This window comes from Salvelinus fontinalis, chromosome 26, assembly GCF_029448725.1.
Source record: "Salvelinus fontinalis isolate EN_2023a chromosome 26, ASM2944872v1, whole genome shotgun sequence".
NCBI classification, from domain to species: domain Eukaryota; kingdom Metazoa; phylum Chordata; class Actinopteri; order Salmoniformes; family Salmonidae; genus Salvelinus; species Salvelinus fontinalis.
In genome coordinates this window covers 43,701,994-43,723,502 of record NC_074690.1, presented here as the reverse complement: position 1 = coordinate 43,723,502, position 21,509 = coordinate 43,701,994, and the positions used below count along the sequence as shown (strand labels likewise).

At 42.7% G+C, this 21,509-nt stretch overlaps 1 protein-coding gene across 3 annotated transcripts in view; it reads right to left on the bottom strand.

Annotated features, from left to right (window-relative positions):
• The window catches only part of LOC129824399 (far upstream element-binding protein 3-like), a 63,829-nt gene that overhangs the window by 9,661 nt on the left and 32,659 nt on the right, over window positions 1-21,509 (bottom strand). Inside the window, exons 13-17 of one of the 3 annotated variants that reach the window (XM_055884004.1) lie at window positions 11,620-11,780; window positions 9,093-9,163; window positions 8,915-9,000; window positions 2,688-2,756; window positions 2,153-2,274 (exon numbers count right to left, since the gene is read on the bottom strand). In XM_055884004.1, coding sequence (XP_055739979.1) covers window positions 2,153-2,274; window positions 2,688-2,756; window positions 8,915-9,000; window positions 9,093-9,163; window positions 11,620-11,780 — 509 coding nt within the window. The remainder of the gene's footprint in view (window positions 1-2,152; window positions 2,275-2,687; window positions 2,757-8,914; window positions 9,001-9,092; window positions 9,164-11,619; window positions 11,781-21,509) is intronic. The other 2 variants (XM_055884005.1, XM_055884006.1) reach the window with 2 other exon arrangements.

The following is a 21,509-nucleotide window of genomic DNA, read 5'->3' as shown; positions in this document are numbered from 1 at the left end:
GCTGTGTTGAGAGGCAGAGACAGTGCTGTGTTGAGAGGCAGAGACAGTGCTGTGTTGAGAGGCAGAGACAGTGCTGTGTTGAGAGGCAGAGACAGGGCTGTGTTGAGAGGCAGAGACAGTGCTGTGTTGAGAGGCAGAGACAGTGCTGTGTTGAGAGGCAGAGACAGTGCTGTGTTGAGAGGCAGAAACAGTGCTGTGTTGAGAGGCAGAGACAGTGCTGTGTTGAGAGGCAGAGACAGGGCTGTGTTGAGAGGCAGAGACAGGGCTGTGTTGAGAGGCAGAGACAGGGCTGTGTTGAGAGGCAGAGACAGGGCTGTGTTGAGAGGCAGAGACAGTGCTGTGTTGAGAGGCAGAGACAGTGCTGTGTTGAGAGGCAGAGACAGTGCTGTGTTGAGAGGCAGAGACAGGGCTGTGTTGAGAGGCAGTGCACTGTTTAGGGGTAGAAACAGAGCTATTTAAAAACTGAGGCAGAGACAGAGCGGTTTAGAAGCATAGCTGTTTAAAAGCAGAACATCTGTTTAGAGAAGCGAGAGACCGAGCTGTTTAGAGACAAAGACAGAGCGGTTTAGAGACAGAAATAGAGCTCTTGAGAGAGGCACGTAAACTCAGCAAAAAAGAACCCCGTTTTTCAAAGCTAATTCGTAGAAATTCAAATCACTTCACAGATCTTCATTGTAAAGGGTTTAAACACTTTTTCCCATGCTTGTTCAATGAACCATAAACAATTAATGAACATGCACCTGTGGAACGGTCGTTAAGACGCTAACAGCTTACAGATGGTAGGCAATTAAGGTCACAGTTCTGAAAACTTAGGACACTAAAGAGGCCTTTCTACTGACCCTGAAAAACAGCAAAAGAAAGATGCCCAGGGTCCCTGCTCATCTGTGTGAATGTGCCTTAGGCATGCTGCAAGGAGGCGTGAGGACTGCAGATGTGGCCAGGGCAATAAATTGCAATGTCCGTACTGTGAGACGCCTAAGACAGCGCTACAGGGAGACAGGACGGACAGCTGATTGTCCTCACAGTGGCAGACCACGTGTAACAATACCTGCACAGGACCGGTACATCCAAACATCACACCTGTGGGACAGGTACAGGATGGCAACAACTGCCCATGTTACACCAGGAACGCACAACTCCATCAGTGCTCAGAATATTTCGCAATTGGCTGAGAGAGGCTGGACTGAGGGCTTGAAGGCCTGCTGTAAGGCAGGTCCTCACCAGACATCACCGGCAACAACGTTGCCTATGGGTACAAACCCACCGTCGCTGGACCAGACAGGACTGGCAAAAAGTGCTCTTCACTGACGAGTCGCGGTTTTGTCTCACCAGGGGTGATGGTCGGATTCGCGTTTATCGTCGATGGAATGAGCGTTACACCGAGGCCTGTACTCTGGAGCGGGATCGATTTGGAGGTGGAGGGGCATCATCGGACTGAGCTTGTTGTCATTGCAGGCGATCTCAACGCTGTGCGTTACAGGGAAGACATCCTCCTCCCTCATGTGTAACCCTTCCTGCAGGCTCATCCTGACATGACCCTCCGGCATGACAATGCCACCAGCCATACTGCTCATTCTGTGCGTGATTTCCTGCAAAGACAGGAATGTCAGTGTTCTGCCATGGCCAGCGAAGAGCCCGGATCTCAAACGGTTGAGGGCTAGGGCCATTCCCCCCAGAAATGTCCAGGAACTTGCAAGTGCCTTGGTGGAAGAGTGGGGTAACATCTCACAGCAAGAACTGGCAAACCTGGTGCAGTCCATGAGGAGATGCACTGCAGTACTTAATGCAGCTGGTGGCCACACCAGATACTGACTGTTACTTTTGATTTTGACCCCCCCTTTGTTCAGGGACACATTATTCCATTTCTGTTGGTCACATGTCTGTGGAACTTGTTCAGTTCATGTCTCAGTTATTGAATCTTATGTTCATACAAATATTTACACATGTTAAGTTTGCTGAAAATAAACACAGTGAGAGGACGATTCTTTATTTGCTGAGTTTACAATGCTGTTTAGAGACAAAAGGCTGTGTAGGTCATGTTTAGAGACAAAGTTGTTTAGAGGCAGACAGAGCTGTCTAGAGGAAAAGACAAACTGCTTAGAGAGCGGTTTAAAGCCATGGTGAGTATACGTTTGGCTGTGTTGTACATTACCTGAAGACCTGGGCCCTGGGTTGCCTGTGCACCCGGCCAAAGGTATGCTCCCTGCTGCCTGTAATACTCTGCCACAGCCGCGCTGTATTCTGGGAGCGAGCTCTGCTGCTGAGATGTCTGACCTTTCAGGGCACAAGCGTAAAGACATTGTGAGAAAACAGCATCAAATAACGCTTTCACAATCCTACTTGTAACCTTGACTATGTCTAAAGACAACTGACAAAAATGAATTTCTTATATTAATCCTCCCACGCTTTGCTGTAGTCATGGACAATAATCTGCGCATGGGTATTTTGGCCTGCAAACACAGGAAGGGCCATTAAGGTGGACATGGAGAATCATAACCATTGCATTATCTGTAATGTCTACTCCTGGGGATATACTTGCGCTAAATGCTGAACCTCAAGCTTTGATGCAGTTGCACCAGATTGTCACAATAAAGTAAAGTTGCTGAAAAACAAAACTCTTGACTATTGCATTTGTTGGGAAAGTCATATGGGTAAGACGGGGTTCGTACGGTCTCACGGGCACTTGCCTAGCTTTTTATAATACTGCTCCCATGCTTTAGAGTAGTCCGTCTGGCCTGCTTGGGGTCCATTGTGACCTGTACCCAAATAATACAACATTGTATTAAACACATGACAAATACCAGTGTATTTAAGACGGGCTGTAACATGTGGGGATATGTTCTTGCTATATAGCATTTGGCCCAAACCTGTCAGAAGTCACTTGATTTGGTGAATAGTAGTCAACTTCTGTTTTAATTTCCCTCAGAAGCCCTTCTGACAATTTCCCGGACGAATTTGTTGTGTTATTTGTAGAACATTTCTGTTTCGCCAACGAAATTGGTTCAAGCCATAATAGACCACCCCCTTCAAATCAACAAGCAAAAGAGGAGTGGATGAACGCTAACCTACTAGACCTGGTTCCTTCTAGGGCTGCATGATTCATCCAATTCACATCGAAAGTGCAATACTGACACGTGCAATGTCCATATCGCAAGAGGCTGTGTGTGATAATTTTGAAACACCCCTCAGCCGCGTGCAACATCTGTTTCTATAGCCTACTCGTTGTTACTTAGGATTTTTCGGATGCTCGAGTGGTCTCTCACTGTCCTCCGGTTTCCACGAGTTACCACAGCTACAAAGTCAAAATGAGCTATATTGTAAAGATGAATGAAAACAAACATTGCTTTTTGGTCTTGATTTAAGGTTAGGCATAAGGTTAGCACCATGGTTAGATTTAAAATCCGATTTTAAGAAGATAAATAGTAGAAATAGGTATTTATGATTTTGTAGCTGCGGTCAAACAGGCAAAGCGTCAATACAGGATTAAGAACTATCGCTGGTCAGATGTAGCAGGGATGGAAAACTAACACGTATTACAAAAGGGAAACCCAGCCACGAGCTGCCCAGTGAGGCAAGCTGCCCAGTGAGGCGAGCCTACCAGACAAGCTAAATGCCTTTTATGCTCGCTTCGAGGCAAGCTAAATGCCTTTTATGCTCGCTTCGAGGCAAGCAACACTGAAGCATGCATGAGAGCACCAGCTGTTCCGGATGACTGTGTGATCACGCTCTTGGCAGCTGACGTGAGCAGACCTTTAAACAGGTCAACATTCAAAGTCGCAGGGCTAGACGGATTACCAGGACGTGTACTGAAAGCATGTGCGGACAAACTGGCATGTGTTTTCACTGACATTTTCAAACTCTCCCTGACTAAGTATAATACCTACGTTTCAAGCAGACCACCATAGTCCCTGTGCCCAATGAAGCGAAGGTAACCTGCCTAAATGATTACCACCCCGTAGCGCTCACGTCGTTAGCCATGAACTGCTTTGAAAGGCTGGTCATGGCTCACATCAACATCATCATCCCGGAAACCCTAGACCCACTCCAATTCGCACACCGCCCCAACAGATCCACAGACGACGCAATCTCAATCGCACTCCACACTGCCCTTTCCCACCTGAACAAAAGGAACACCTATGTGAGAATGCTGTTCATTGACTACAGCTCAGCGTTCCAACACCATAGTTCACACAAAGCTCATCACTAAGCTAAGGACCCTGATGTGCCGCCCCCAGGTGGTAAAGATAGGCAACAAATTAGTCCCATCCTATACTCCCTGTTCACCCACGACTGCAACACCATCATTAAGTTTGCTGATGACACAACAGCGGTAGGCCTGATCACCGACAACGATGAGACAGCCTATAGGGAGGAGGTCAGAGACCTGGCCGTGTGGTGACAGGGCAACCACCTCTCCCACAATGTGAGCAAGACAAAGGAGCTGATCGTGGACTACAGAAAAAGGCAGGCCAAACAGGCCCCCATAACATCAACGGGGCTGTAGTGGAGCGGGTCGAGAGTTTCAAATTCCTTGGTGTCCACATCACCAACAAACTATCATGGTCCAAACACACCAAGACAGTCGTGAAGAGGGCACCGACAACACATTTCCACCCTCAGGAGAATGAAATTATTTGGCACGGGTCCCCAGATCCTCAAAAAGTTCTACAGCTGCACCACCGAGAGCATTCTGACTGGTTGCATCACTGCCTGGTATGGCAACTGCTCGGCATCTAACCGTAAGGCGCACCAGAGGATAGTGAGTACGTCCCAGTACATCACTGGGGCCAAGCTTCCTGACATCCAGGAACTATATACTAGGCGGTGTCAGAGGAAGGCCCAAAAAGTTGTCCAGTCACCCAAGTCCTAGACTGCTCTCTCTGCTACCGCATGACAAACGGTATGGGATCGCCAAGTCTAGGACCAAAAGGCTCCTTAACAGCTTCTACCCCAAGCCATAAGACTGCTGAACAATTCATCAAATGGCCACTCGGACTATTTAAATTGACACTCCCCATTTGTTTTTACACTGCTGCTACAAGCCGTCTATTCTCTATGCAGTCACTTTATCCATACCTACATGTACAAATTACCTCGACTAACCTGTACCCCCGCACATTGACTCGGTACCGGTACCCCGTGTATATAGCCTCGTTACTGTTATTTTATTGAGTTACTTTTTATAATTTTTTTTACTTTAGTTTATTTAGAAAATATTTTCTTAACTTCTTGGAACTATAGGGGGTGCTGTTCCGCATTAGCATATTTGTGTCTCCAAATTAAACTGCCTCGTGCTAAATTCTTGATCGTACAATATGCATATTATTGTTATTATTGGATAGAAAACACCTTCTAGTTTCTATAGAAGTTGAAATTTTGTCTCTGAGTGGTACAGAACAATTTCTACAGCACTTTTCATGACAGGGTTCAGATTTCAATTTTTTTTACCTCTGATCTGGGGTCTGTTTTTAAGGCGACAGTGAATGCTATGAAGAAACCGACACTGCCTACGTCTTCCTCTGGGTGTCTGTACGTCATCACGCTTTCAATGGAATCGATGGGATATTCACAGCCAGTATAAAAGACCAAAATGTATAGAGACCGCCCTTTCTCGTCGTGCGCCTGAAGCGTGAAGGGCATCGGACCTGCCTCGTTCCAAATCGTTTTCTAACCAGCAATATTTCTCCGGTCATGTTTTTACTCGTTTTAGGTGTTAAAAACATCATAATGTAGTTAATTTGAACCGTTTTATAGCAATTTATATCCGTTTAGTGCGATTTTGAGGAATTTATTTGTTGTGCACTCTGAAACTTTGGACACGTTTTGGGGTGTCGGTCGTTGGTGGTGGACATTTCGAAGGACAGAGGACATCTATCGACCAAAAGACGTTTATAACATAGAAAGGATACATTGCCCAAGAATCTGATGGAAGAACAGCTCAAAGTAAGCAATATTTAATATGATAAATCGTGTTTCTGTCGAAATATTTTAAACGCATATTTCGCCATTTTGTTTGGTATAGCTTCACTTGGCGAACCCTGTATTGAAAAGTAAGGATAATTTTAAAAATGTAAATCAGCGGTTGCATTAAGAACTAATTTGTCTTTCGATTCCTGTAAACCCTGTATTTTTTAGTCAAGTATATGATTAGCTATTAATTAAACTAGATCACTCTGAAAGATGGCGACCGACATTTTCAGGCTTGTTTTGCTACTATTTTCATTGTGTAACCACGGTTTTGTATGGCTAAATATGCACCTTTTCGAACAAACTGTATATGTATATTGTAAAATGATGTTACAGGAGTGTCATCGGAAGAATTCTGAGAAGGTTAGTGAAAAAATTAATATCTTTTGGCGATGTTGACTTTTATCGCTCACTTTGGCTAGAATCAATGCTGGGCTGCTATGTGCTATGTGCTATGCTAATATAACGATTTATTGTGTTTTCGCTGTAAGACACTTAGAAAATCTGAAATATTGTCTGTATTCACAGGATCTGTGTCTTTCGATTAGTGTATGCTGTGTATTTTTACGAAATGTTTGATGATTAGTAGTTAGGTAAACACGTTGCTCATTGTAATTATTCTAGTCCATTTGTGACGGTGGGTGCAATTGTAACCTATGGCAGCTACCTGAAATATGCACATTTTTCTAACAAAACCTATCCCATACCATAAATATGTTATCAGACTGTCATCTGATGAGTTTTTTTCTTGGTTAGGGGCTATAAATATCTTAGTTTAGCCGAATTGGTGATAGCTACTGGTGTTGGTGGACAAATAAAAGATGGTGGATTATGCTAATGTGTTTTTAGCTAATAGATTTACATCTTTACATATTGTGTCTTCCCTGTAAAACATTTTAAAAATCTGAAATGGTGGCTTTATTCACAAGATCTGTATCTTTCATCTGGTGTCTTGGACTTGTGATTTAATGATATTTAGATGCTACTATCTACTTGTGAAGCTATGCTAGCTATGCTAAACAGTGTGTGGGGGGTGGGGGGTGCTCCCGGATCCGGGTTTCTGAGGCAGTAGAGGTTAACTCTTTCTTGAACGGCATTGTTGGTTAAAGGGCTTGTAATTAAGCATTTCACGGGAAGGGCGACTTGTTGTATTCGGCTCATGTGACAAATACAATTTGATTTGACGACACTGTCCTCCTGCACCAGCTTCGAACACACACCAAGATCGGCCCCTGCAACTCAAGCAGGTAGTACAGTTTCTGACTGTCCAAAGTTATATTCACACTGTCCGCATGCAGTTCTTATATTAATGCATATGCGCTATTGCAAACAGACTTGTGAAAACTACGCAGTTATCCAATTGCTTCTTAATATGCGTCTACATGTTTTCTATTATAACTTTGTGAATCTTACTCTCTGAAAAAAGCTTGTTAGTTGAGGTACTTTTTTTTAATGCTAAATCGACTGAGCTAAATAAATGTGGTATTCAATTATTTTACCAGATAAATTGACCGAGAATACGTTCCTGTTTACAGCAACGACCTGGGGTATAGTTACAGGGGAGAAGAAGGGGGGGATGAACGAGCAAGCTTCAGCGGCCAGCCAGCAGTTGGATGCAGGGTGGTATGCTGCTGGCAAGAAATTTGGCTAGCTCACAAACGTTAGCTATCTAAGAATGTTTGTGCAACGACATGTTCTGAATGAAACTCCTCTGCTTTTTGATTCATTGCATTGCAAAACACCATATTCCAAGTGTCCACTCTATTCCAAACATCGAACTAGAAAATAATATTTCCTTAAGAAAAGGTGTGCTTGCTTGTCTTGAACTATGGTTGTGAAGAAAGCTGTCATGGGGGTTTAAAAACCTTTGTAGTAGTAGTAGTAGTAGTAGTAGTAGTAGTAAGTTACTGACTGCAGTAGTTAAGTAGAGGTACGTAATTGCAAGTCATAACATCAATCTTTGGTGAAATATTAGTTTGTCAAAATCGTGCAGCCCTAGTTCATTCCCACCTAAACACGTTGAAGTCTTATGCCTGGATGGTGTTTGTGGTGGTTTGTGATGGTGTTTAACACTAGCCAACCACACCTCCTGCTGGGTCAGAAACATCTAAACATGAACTCATCTCTCCTGTCCTATTCAGGCTCTATTAGGCTCCGGAGTGAAGTCCCCCCCCCCCCCCAAGGGACAGATTTATGATTAGCTTCCCCTCCCCCAATCCTAACATTAACCATTAAGGGGTAAATGCAAAACTGATCCAAGCACAGCAACCTCTACTTCACTGATTACTGAGCATTGCCCTGAGATGATGAAATACCCTGGACAATTCAAACTCTTGACTTATCTGCTTGTAAGCATCTTTGAGTCTTAACTTCTAACATTTGAGAGATATTTGTAAGACACTGAAATTAGCCACATTTTGCAGAGTCCATCTTTATATGTCTATTTCATATAAACTCTGTGCAAAATCCTTTCAAAACTATGTTTAAGCTGAGGAAATATCGATATCAAGGTATTGCTGTAGAGTTTAGCCTGGTGGAGCCAGCCTGATCGCTGCGTTCACCTTTGGTTTCAATGGTGAATGCCACTTGGGCTCCCAAGTGGCGCAGCGGGCTAAGGCACTGCATCTCAGCTTGAGGCGTCACTACAGACAACCTGGTTCGAATCCAGACTATCACAACCGGCCGTGATTGGGAGTCCCATAAGGCAGCGCACAATTGGCCCAGCGTCGTCTGAGTTTGGCCGGTGTAGGCCGTCATTGTAAATAGGAATTTGATCTTAACTGACTTGCCTAGTTAAAAAAAGGTTAAATGTATATATATTTTTAATGCAGAGATCAGGCTGGTTCCATCAGGCTAGCAGAGTTGATGTTAATCGCAAAATACAAGGGTTGCCAAATGTTTACAGGCTGTGCGCTAATGACGAGCTGTAGAGCAAAAGGTGACTTACTGGGGTCCTGCTGGCCTTGAGGCTGCCATGTTTGATAAGTAGTCCCCCATCCTCCTGTCATGAAGGTCTGGGCTCCACTGCCACAACTTATCAAGACAGAAAGCAGAAAGAGCTACAGCAACACAAAGAAAATGCATATAGTAACAACCGACAGGGGCGAACAGAAAGTGTGACTTACGTTTGATGAGTTGCAGGGCCTTGAGTGAAAGGGCTAAACCCAAAATTATTGTTGCTCACTATTCCTGAACCCTGAAAAAAAAAAAACATACATTCAACACTGTTAACCAGAGTAAATAACACCAGGTTGAATACGTTGAAATCATGGCAGTATTTATTTCGTCAACTAACAGTTAATAATTAAAACGTTTAGAAAAGTTCAACAATTTGCCTAGGTAGCCCTGTTGACTAATCGAGACGGTCTTCTGACTTATCACTAGAATCGCCAGGCCTGTCAAGTCTATAAGTATCTGCTAGAGAATGTTGGCGGGCGGTGTCATTAGCATACGCCTGGCATCGATGGATCCCCCCATTCTAACAGTCTAATAAACATACACGTATACAGTGCATTCGGAAAGTATTCAGACCCCTTGACTTTTCCCACATTTTGTTATGTTACAGCCTTATTCTAAAATGGATAAAAAAAACATATATAATGAAATACTCAATCTACACACGATACCCCATAATGACAAAGCGAAAACAGTTTTTCTTTCCTTCTTTACATAAGTATTCAGACCCTTTGCTATGAGACCCGAAATTGAGCTCAGGTGCATCCCGTTTCCATTGTTCATCCTTGAGATTTTTTTACAACTTGATTGGAATCCACCTGTGGTAAATTAAATTGATAAGGTCCCACAGTTGACAATGCGTGTCAGAGAAAAAAAACAAGCCACAAAGTTGAAGGAATTGTCCAAAAATCTGCAGCATTGAGGTTCCAAGAACACAGTGGCCAAGAACACACTCACCATCATTCTTAAAATGGAAGAAGTTTGGAAGCACCAAGACTCTTCCTAGAGCTGGCCGCCCGGCCAAACTGAGCAATCGGGGGAGAAGGGCCATGGTCAGGGAGGTGACCAAGAACCCGATGGTCACTCTAACAGAGCTCCAGAGTTCCTCTGCGAAGATGGGAGAAACTTCCAGAATGACAACCATCTCTGCAGCACTCCACCAATCAGGCCTTTATGGTAGAGTGACCAGACGGAAGCCACTCCTCAGTAAAATGCAAATGACAGCCCGCTTGGAGTTTGCCAAAAGGCACCTAAAGGACTCTCAAACCATGACAAACAAGAATCTTTGGTCTGATGAAACCAAGATTGATCTCTTTGGCATGAATGCCAAGCCTCCCGTCTAGAGGAAACCTGGCACCATCCCTATGGTGAAGCATGGTGGTGGCAGCATCATGCTGTGGGGATGTTTTTCAGCGGCAGGGACTGGGTGACTAGTCAGGATCGAGGGAAAGATGAACGGAGCAAAGTACAGAGACATCCTTGATGAAGCTCAGGACCTAAGACTGGGGTGAAGGTTCACCTTCCAACAGGACAACGATCCTAAGCACACAGCCAAGACAATGCACAATGTCGGGACAAGTCTCAATGTCCTTGAGTGGCCCAGCTAGAGCCTGGACTGAAAATACCTGTGCAGCGATGCTCCCCATCCAACCTGACAGAGCTTGAGATGATCTGCAGAGGAGAATGGGAGAAACTCCCCAAATACAGGTGTGCCTAGCTTGTAGCATCATACACAAGAAGACTCGAGGCTGTAATCACTGCTAAAGGTGCTTCAACAGAGTACTGAGTTAAGGGTCTGAATACTTATGTAAATGTGATACTTCAGTTCAGAACATTTCTAAAAATCTTTTTTCTTTGTCATAATGGGGTACTGTAGGTAGATTGATGAGGGGGGAAAACGATTTAATCAATTTTAGAATAAGGCTGTAACTAAATGTCAGGGGGTCTGAATACTTCACGAATGCACTGTATGCTATCAGAAAAACAATAATTTAGTTGTGTTTATGAAGGTCTTAGGTAACAGAATAAAAACATTTTAAAAAATAAATAGCATTTTCATTAGTTTGTTAAAAACCAAAAACCACTAGTTCCAAGAGTTAAATCCATCAAAGAAATCCGTTATAATTTCGTTTTGGCAGGTCTAAAGAAACATTGTGGAAATAAGAAAATTTATATTTTAAAATCAGATGATGTCACTGGTCCGTGCTTAGTGGTCTGAGAAACACTGCCGCGGGAGTGCTGAACGCACGGACAGTGCTGCTATTCAAAAGTGACGTTTGGAAATAGAGCTGCACCTCTTGAATATTGAGTTATAAGGTAAGTGTCATAGAATCTGCAAAATATGCTCTTTCTGATACTATATAGAACACGTTTTACCTGCATGTAACTCAGACAAATTATTTGCTAGAAACACGAGTGCCAACGCTGACAAATAGGCATGACACAAATGTAAAGAATTAATTGCATAAAGAAATATTCGTGAAAATATATTTTCAGGACAAGATATTGAAAGCAAGTAATTTATTGGTTGTATCAGACTCTGTATTGTGCCATTACGTGTGCCTTTACGCATTAATTAATTCAGTGAGGAGAGAAATACGTGGGGTACAAAATCAAACGCCAGTGGCCATTGGCCTACGGCAGATCTAGTGTTAAAGGCACTTAGGCTTGGGGGAACTTTTTCAAACAACTACTTACTCCGATCTTGTCATCGATGAGCTGGCGTGCTAGTTCCATCTGTTGCAGGGTGCCTCTGATGGAGAAGATGCGGACATTGGGGTCGGTGTTGTGAGGGGGGTTCCTCTGCAGCTCCACGTGGGCTCCAGACTGCTGGTTGATGCTCTTGATGGTATCTCCGCCTGGACAGACAGCACATAACATCACATCACATGAGACCACGCACGGCTGGGAATAACACATCCTTGGTCATTCTTTGACAGCGCCCTTTGCTGTTTTGTATGCAATAGGGTTGGGCCGATATGATATCGAGTATCGTCAAAATTTGACCGAAACAATATGTGGTTGAGATATCGTAATGTGCAAGACGATTCTCTACTTGAAGTTTGTAAATTAAAACAGTGCAGTTCTCTCAGACACCAGGCAGGATGGGTCCATGAACTCATGCTGCTTATGCCAAATCCTGACTCTGCCATCAGCATAACGCAATAGGAACCGGGATTCGTCAGACCAGGCCATGTTTTTTCACTTCCGAATGGTCCAATGTTGGTGATCGCGTGCCCACTGGAGACACTTCTTGTTTTTAGCTGATAGGAGTGGAACCCGGTGTGGTCGTCTGCTGCAACAGTCCATTGTGACAAGGATTAAAGCCATTCTCCATTAACCTCTATCAACAAGCTGTTTTCGCCCACAGGACTGCTGCTGACTGGATGTTTTAGGTTTATCTAGGGTTTACAGAGAATTGTGAGACAATGTAGTGCAGGAGGGTGGCGGTTTCTGAGATATTACATCCGGCGCGCCTGACACGACGATTATACCATGCTCATTGTCGGTTAAGTCACTCTTTTGCCCATTCTAACATTCAATTGAACTGTAACATAATTTCTCGATACCTGTCTGCCTGCTTCATATAGCAAACTGCGGCCACATGGCTCACTGTCTGCGGGACAGTTTCATTTTCAATTACGGGGTGGTGTACCTAATAAACTGGTCACAGTGTACAACACCAGTCAAAAGTTTGGGCACACATACACTACACTCAAAAGTTTGGGGTCACTTAGAAATGTCCTTGTTTTTGAAAGAAAAGCAATTATTTTGTCCATTAAAATAACATCAAATTTATCAGAAATACAGTGTAGACATTGTTATTGTCGTAAATGACTATTGTAGCTGGAAACGGCAGATTCTTTAAATGGAATATCTACATAGGCATACATAGGCCCATTATCAGCAACCATCACTCCTGTATTCCAATGGCTAATGGTGTTAGCTAATCCAAGTTTCTCATTTTAAAAGGCTAATTGATCATTAGAAAACCCTTTTGCAATCATGTTAGCACAGCTGAAAACTGTTGTTTTGATTAAAGAAACAATAAAACTGGCCATCTTTAGACTAATTGAGTATCTGGAGCATTAGCATGTGGGTTCGAACAGAACAGCGCAAACTGGCTCTAACCAGAATAGAAAAAAAGAGTGGGAGGCCCCGGTGCACAACTGAGCAAGAGGACAAGTACATTAGAGTGTCTAGTTTGAGAAACAGACACCTCACAAGTCCTCAACTGGCAGCTTGATTAAATAGTAACCGCAAAACACTAGTCTCAATGTCCACAGTAAAGAGGTGATTCCGGGAGGCTGGACTTCTAGGCCGAGTTCCTCTGTCCAGTGTCTGTGTTCTTTTGCCCATCTTAATCTTTTATTTTTATTGGTCTGTTTGAGATATGGCTTCTTTTCCCCCCCAACTCTGCCTAGAAGGCCAGCATTCTGGAATCACCTCTTCACTGTTGACATTGAGACAGTTTTTTTGCTAAGGTCCTGATTCACGCAGCCTCCTCTGAAAAGTTGATGTTGAGATGTGTCTGTTACTTGAACTCTAAAGCATTTAGGCTGCAATTTCTGAGTATGGTAACTAATGAACTTATTCTCTGCAGCAGAGGTAACGCTGGGTCTTCCTTTCCTGTGGCGATAATCATGAGAGCAAGTTTCATCCTAGCGCTTGATAGTTTTTGTGATTGATCTTGAAAAAAAATCTAATTCAAAGTTCTTGACATTTTCCACATTGAATGACATTCATGTCTTAAACTAATGGACTGTATTTTCTCTATGCTTATTTGAGCTGTTCTTGCCATAATAGGGACTTCTTCTTCTACCAAATAGGGCTATCTTCTGTATACCACCCCTACCTTGTCACAACACAATTGATTGGCTCAAACACATTAAGTTAAGAAATTCCACAAATTACCTAAGGCACACCTGTTAATTGAAATGCATTCCAGGTGACTACCTCATGAAGCTGGTTGAGAGAATTCTAAGAGTATGCAAAGCTGTCATCAAGGCAAAGGGTGGCTACTTTGAGTAATCTCAAATATATTTTGATTTGTTTAACACTTTTTTGGTTACTACATGATTCCATATGTGTCATTTCATAGTGTTGATGTCTTCACTATTATTCTACAAAGTAGAAAATAGTAAAAATAAAAGAAAAACCCTTGAATGAGTAGGTGTGTCCAAACTTTTGACTGGTACTGTATGTGTTTTGACTGAATATATAGGAGTGATGTCTGCCAAATGAACAAGTTGATGGCGCAGCCATTTAGTCTCTGCTACTAAGCAGAAAACTCAGAACTTGTTATTGCGTTTCTTTTGAAAAACATTGTGTATTTTATGCCCTTCATAAGCGAAAGCCTCATATGAAGCAAACAACGACGAGTCGTTCTTTGCTGATGTGAAGAAGAAACAACGAAAGAGGGAGGAAAAACCGACAAGCAACATTGTAAATACAGAGGGGGGAAAGGTTACCCGAATTAAATCAAATAATTCCTAATGAATAATTACATGTGTGTTGTGAGCTTGTAATTTTTCCAACACACCTACTAGCCTAAAGCATTAGTTTTTCATCAACAATGTTGAGTACAAGCATATTAAGGCTACCCCATCGCAACTGTATGCCTCCATACTGTAACAGTAAAACCTGGAGGAAAGGTACCTGGTAAACTAATTTACGGCAGGCTTAAGACCTATGGGTTTAACCTCCCGAATGAACGATTATATTTAAGAAATACGGCTAATTGTTTTTATGACTACAGACAGTAGGCGATTATTCCAATGAATTAAGAACGATATTTTTATTTTCACAATGCGTCACAGACTCAAAATTGCTTTGAAAGGGCCTTCTAATTACCAAAAGCCTATAGCCGACATAAAAAAAAAAACAAGATATTTACATTCAATATTGTTTGAAATATTTGAAACTTTAAAAAACTTCCAGAATCAAATATAGACTGCAAAAATGGATTTAGTACAGGCCTACTCAAACATTTACCAGATGCACTGGTTTAAACTGTAAGCCTACAGTCAAAGGCCTTGTGCATGGTCTATGACTGGAAGTCTGAATTATACAACAAATAAAGCTACTAAAACAATAACTAGGCAAAGTAGACAATCTAATTAGCAGACCTAGTTGGTCCCGCGTTAAATGTTGTGCAGCTTAAAAAAGGCTTCATAAACACAACCTAAGTGTTACAAATCTATAACCACATCACGCTTTACAAAGGGTTAATAAAATGTGCTATAACTGACACAACAACCAATGTCAAATGTGACATAACCCACTGTTAAATATGACTAACCTGTGCTTTATAGATCATATTAAAGTGAGGCTTCACAAAGCATATGACCCTGTCACGCATCTTGGTAGAGCATTGCAATGCCAGGACATTGGGTTTGATACCCGTGACCACCCAGGTATGGCCTTTTCAAATCTGCTCATATTTTTTGCCTACTTTCAACAAGCCTGGTCTATACAGTATGTCACAGAAAACCTCAAGTGACGGATCCAAGTCAGCCAGAACCAACCCACAAAGTAGCACCACAAGTGAGGGGTTACATTTTACTTACAAGCTTTTCTGATTTCAACATGTGTTCAAATATACCTTACACCTTAGATCAGTGTTACCCAACTCTGGCTCTAGAGTATCCCTTAACATCACATATTTTTGTTGTATCACCAGACAACAACAACAAACTGACAGGCAACCACTACTGCAGGTAAAATGTGATGTTTTGCAAGGGACAGGTCCTGGATTCTACTAAGGGCCATGGTAAACAGGAGACATATGGTCTAGGGTTTGGGAGAAGCTAATCACAGTCATTGTTTTGAAATCTTTGTAGGCTTAGTGAAAGTTACACAATTTCACTATTTTCCAAGTAATGCTTCTCTGTCATTATTTTCAGGAAAGGTAGACACCAGGCAGACTTAGTGTGTAAATCTTATCCAGGAGGTTAGAAAATTGTTAATTGCAGTTTAATTTCTCCTCAGGCACACCCAGGTATAGTATGGTTTTCCCAAAACAAACCAAAAATTTGGTTGCTAAGAAAACTTACAAGCCAACAAAAGACCTTCTAAACTCAGCAAAAAAAGAAACGTCCCTTTTTCAGGACCCTGTCTTTCAAAGCTAATTCATAAAAATCCAAATAACTTCACAGATCTTCATTGTAAATGGTTTAAACATTGTTTCCCACTGTTTGTTCAATGAACCATAAAAAATTAATGAACATGCACCTGTGGAACGGTCGTTAAGACGCTAACAGCTTACAGACGGTAGGCAATGAAGGTCATAGTTATGAAAACTTAGGACACTAAAGAGCCCTTTCTACTGACCCTGAAAAACAACACAAGAAAGATGCCCAGGGTCCCTGCTGATCTGTGTGAATGTGCCTTAGGCATGCTGCAAGGAGGCATGAGGACTGCAGATGTGGCCAGGGCAATAAATTGCAATGTCCATACTGTGAGACGCCAAAGACAGCGCTACAGGGAGACAGGACGGACAGCTGATTGTCCTCACAGTGGCACACCACGTGTAACAATACCTGCACAGGACAGGTACATCCGAACATCACATCTGCGGGACAGGTACAGGATGGCAACAACTGCCCGAGTTACACCAGGAACGCACAATCCCTCCATCAGTGCTCAGACTGTCTGCAATAGGCTGAGAGAGGCTGGACTGAGGGCTTGTAGGCCTGTTGTAAGGCAGATCCTCACCAGACATCACCGGCAACAACATCGCCTATGGCCACAAACCGTCTGGTCCACCGTCGCTGGACCAGACAGGACTGGCAAAAAGTGCTCCTCACTGACGATTCGCGGTTTTGTCTCACCAGGCGTGATGGTTCGCATTTATCGGCGAAGGAATGCGCGTTACACTGAAGCCTGTACTCTGGAGCGGGATCGATTTTGAGGTGGAGGGTCCGTCATGGTCTGGGGCTGTGTGTCACAGCATTGTCGGACTGAGCTTGTTGTCATTGCAGGCAATCTCAACGCTGTGTGTTACAGGGAAGACATCCTCCTCCCTCATGTGGCACCCTTCCTGTAGGCTCATCCTGACATGACCCTCCAGCATGACAATGCCACCAGCCATACTGCTCATTCTGTGCGTGATTTCCTGCAAGACAGGAATGTCAGTGTTCTGCCACGGCCAGCAAAGAGCCCGGATCTCAATCCGATTCAGCATGACTGGGACCTGTTGGATCGAAGGTTGAGGGCTTGGGCCATTCCCCCCAGAAATGTCTGGGAACTTGCAAGTGCCTTGGTGGAAGAGTGGGGTAACATCTCACTGCAAGAACTGTCAAATCTGGTGCAGTCCATGAGGAGGAGATGCACTGCAGTACTTAATGCAGCTGGTGGCCACACCAGATACTGACTGTTACTTTTGATTTTGACCTCCACTTTGTTCAGGGACACATTATTCCATTTCTGTTAGTCACATGTCTGTGGGACTTGTTCAGTTCAGGTCTCATTTTTTGAATCTTATGTTCATCCAAATATTTACACACGTTAAGTTTGCTGAAAATAAACACAGTGAGAGGACGATTCTTTATTTGCTGAGTTTAGTTGGACCTGGCAGAGTGTGTGCTGAAAAGATGGGAGGACAAGACAGTAGTGTACAAGAACCCGCTCTCCCATGTACAACTTCCAAGACCAGACAAAATGAAGATTGTCGCTGCAAACCCGATCCCTGCCCCTTACAACTGTAGCTGGAAAAGGAGAAAAAGAACATTCCCACTCCATAATCACAGCCATTACACAAATGCTAATCAAAACCAGTTCAGGACAACTGGAACATATTTTTGGATTTACAGAATAGTAGCAAGCTACTCAAGTCCGTATGGCAAGTTTCAAAACATTGTCACACGCACAATTACAGTGAAATGCCTTTCTTGCAACCTCTTATCAATGTCAACGTAGTACTATAAAATAATGGTAGAACAAAAACACACAAAAAAGAGAAATAAGAACATGAGAAATTAGGTAAGCTATATACAGGGTCAATTCCAATACCATATTTACAATGTGCAGGGATACGGGAATGATAGAGTTAGACGCGGTATGTATAGGGGTAAGGTGACTAGGCATCAGGACATATCATATAGTAGCAGCAGCATATATGATGATTATGTGTGTGTGTGTTATGTGTGTGAGCAAATTAAGTGAGTGTGTGTTGGAGGGACAGTGTCCGGGAGTGTGTAGCGTATTGTTCACAGGAGACTTGGTTATAAAATATTTCTATTTTTCAAGATCGAAGCTGTCTTTTTCCATACATCACACACAAACTGTTGCTACTGCACCACTACCTATGCAACAACTACCTCTTCCGTGACTCAACTTCAATGTACCCACCTGTCTTACTGTAAGCAATATCACTATATATTTTACCGCTCAAATCCAGTCACTATCTTACAAACCACCATCTAGCTATCCCATGCTACTGTACCGCACCGATACCGTAGAGCAGGTTTTTCCAAACAGGGGTGCAATGCCTTCAGGGGTTTCGACAAATAAAAATGTGATTCACAGTTTACATCGTTTTCTTTGGGGGGGGGGGGGGGGGTTATTCCTTAACATTCTCAAACAGTCCATTTATATTTTACAACGGGGCTATACATTTAGGTGAGTTTTTTTCCCTCGCCTGAGTAGCCTCGTTTCACTGTCAAAAATAAAATGTAACCATTTAGTGTTCAGTGAAATAAAACAATGTTAAATACAGGTAGCATAATCAAATAATTAACATCCAATCACATTAACCGCTACTCTCTCGCGGGAATTCCACTAACGGTCCATATGTAGCCAAACGCAGCTGCTGCTCATGTTGGTATCTGTACTGATGGCGCAAAAGCCATGAAGGAAGACATAGTGGAGTGGTAACGCGTGTGCAAGCAGTTGCTCCCGACGGCACTTGGGTACACTGCAGCATCCACCGAGAGGCTCTTACTGCCAAGGGAATGCCTGACAGCTTGGAAAGACGTTTTGGACACTACAGTGAAAACTTTAACTTTGATAAAGCAAGGACCCTGAACTCTTGTGTATTTTCTGCATTATGCAATGATATGGGCAGCACCCATGTAACGCTTTTACAACATACAGAAGCCCGCTGTTTATCAAGGGGAAAAGTATTGACACGTTTCTTTCAATTGAGAGACAAGCTTAAAGTTTTCTTTACCGACCATAATTTTCACTTGTCTGACCGCTTGCGTGATGACGAGTTTCTCACACAACTGACCTGTGTTTATTCTTGCCTAAATGATCGAAATCTAGGATTACAGGGACTCTCCTCAACTATATTCAATGTGTGGGACAAAATTGAGGCTATGATTAAGAAGTTAGAGCTCTTCTCCATCTGCATTAACAAGGACAACACACAGGTCTTTCCATCACTATGATTTTTTTGTGATCAAATGAACTCAAGCTTACAGACAATGTCAAATGTGATATAGTGAAGCACCTGAATGAGTTGGGTGCGCAATTACGCAGGTACTTTCCTGAAACAGATGGCACAAAAAACTGGATTCGTTACCCCTTTCATGCCCTGCCTCCAGTCCACTTACCGATATCTGAACAAGAGAGCCTCAACGGAATTGCAACAAGCGGTTCTGTGAAAATTGAATTTAAATCAGAAGCCACTGACAGATTTCTGGATTGGGCTGCGCTCAGAGTATCCTGCCTTTGCAAATTGCGCAGTTAAGACACTGATGCCCTTTGCAACCACGTATCTATGTGAGAGTGGATTCTCGGCCCTCACTAGCATGAAAACTAAATACAGGCATAGACTGAGTGGAAAATGATTTAAGACTTTCTCCAATACAACCTAGCATTGCAGAGTTATGTGCATCTTTTCAAGCACACCCTTCTCATTAACCTGTGGTGAGTTATTCACAATTTTCGATGAACAAATAAGGTCTTATATTTAAGATGGTTAAATAAAGAGCAAAATTATTGATTATTATTTGTGCCCTGGTCCTATAAGAGCTCTGTCACTTCCCACGGGCCGGGTTGTGACAAAAACTCAGTCATTCTTATGTTTAATAAATGTATCGTATAGTGTGTGTGTGGCAGGCTTACAATGATGGCAAAAAACAACATTTGAGAGTGCGCTGACGATGTTGTTAGAGGGGGTACGCAGCTGGAGGATGAATGTTTGAAGGGGTACGGAACAATAAAAAGTTTGGGAACCAATGCTGTAGAGAATCCCCTCGGAACCCTCTCCTTGACCCTGAAAGTAAGGGAGCGTTTGTCACAATCTCTGGAACTCTCCTAGAAGGCTCCCTAGTAACCTCCCTAACAACAGAGGTGTGAATTGCCCTCTACTGCAAGACAATCGTTAGGCTCTGGTTGGGTGATGGTAAGCTACTTGATGCAGCATGATAATCACAAATGTCTCCCTAACTCCCAGGATCAGAGAGATGGTCCAGAGGGAATTTTCTACAGATACTGTCAATATATTATTACGGATTTCATCTGTGAAATTAAAGTCATACATGTTCTTCATTCCTCAATTGTAAATGTTAAAGTCCACAGTGTATAATTATCCCTCAAAACAATTTGAAGTGATAATACTGTTTCTGGTCTCGTTATACATCCATAGCACAGATGTCAATTGGGATTTTTCAACGCTATGTGTTGCATTTATAGTACGGACTATTTGATCTTGTACACATTGGCAACTAAAAGTAGAATTGCAGTATAAAAGAAAAACATATATAATGAGAAAAGGAGATATAGAAACTAACGGAAGGGAAAGGTGACGAGCCATGGGTGGAAGGTTGTTCAAAGGATTCTGATGGCGTCATCTGCCTTCTTGAATCCAGCATAGACATCAGTGAGGGAGGGGTAGTTGTTGCTCTTTAAGCCTCAAGTCTATATTGCCAAGAAAACAAACGGAAGAAGAATAAAGTCAGCTCGCTGTGTGAAAGCAGAATAACACTAGGTAGGCCTACTAACGAACATATAGGTGACTAATGACATGTGACTCGTTTCAGGAAACTAGGCGTATGTCGTGAGTCACTACTTCACCGGAGAGCCATTTGAAAGTTTCTTTGCATCAAATATGCGTTTTCTTTTAGCAGAAATGCCTTCTGGAACATGTGAACTTTCATGTGCCTTAATAACAAACTTGTATGCCATCTGTAAACATGAATAAAATTATTAAATTACGAGCCTAGTTGGTTTAGCCACAGAAAAAGGCAGCAACCTTCCCACTAGCCATGATTGGCTGAGATAATGAGTGGGCTGGACATGCCGAGAAAGGAGATCAGATTGGTCTGCCATATAGAGGCTTCTGTCTATTTGAGATGGTCAGTCTGTGTTGGTCGAACGCGGCTTTTAAATAAAATGTATTGTGTAACGGAGCTGCATAACTGTTGACCTCCAAAAAGTGGAGTATGATCGCTAAAGAGATGGAGAAAACACCTGTCTCCGGATTACATCTTCAAACTATGGGCAACCATGGCATCCCTGACAGGGAGACGGTTCCATCGTGCATGATGATGTATACGACGGGTAAGATAGTCTAGCTAGCTACATTTTCAGATATTACACATTTCTAATTTTGAAAGAAAGTGGTTTCATTTCAAGCTAAA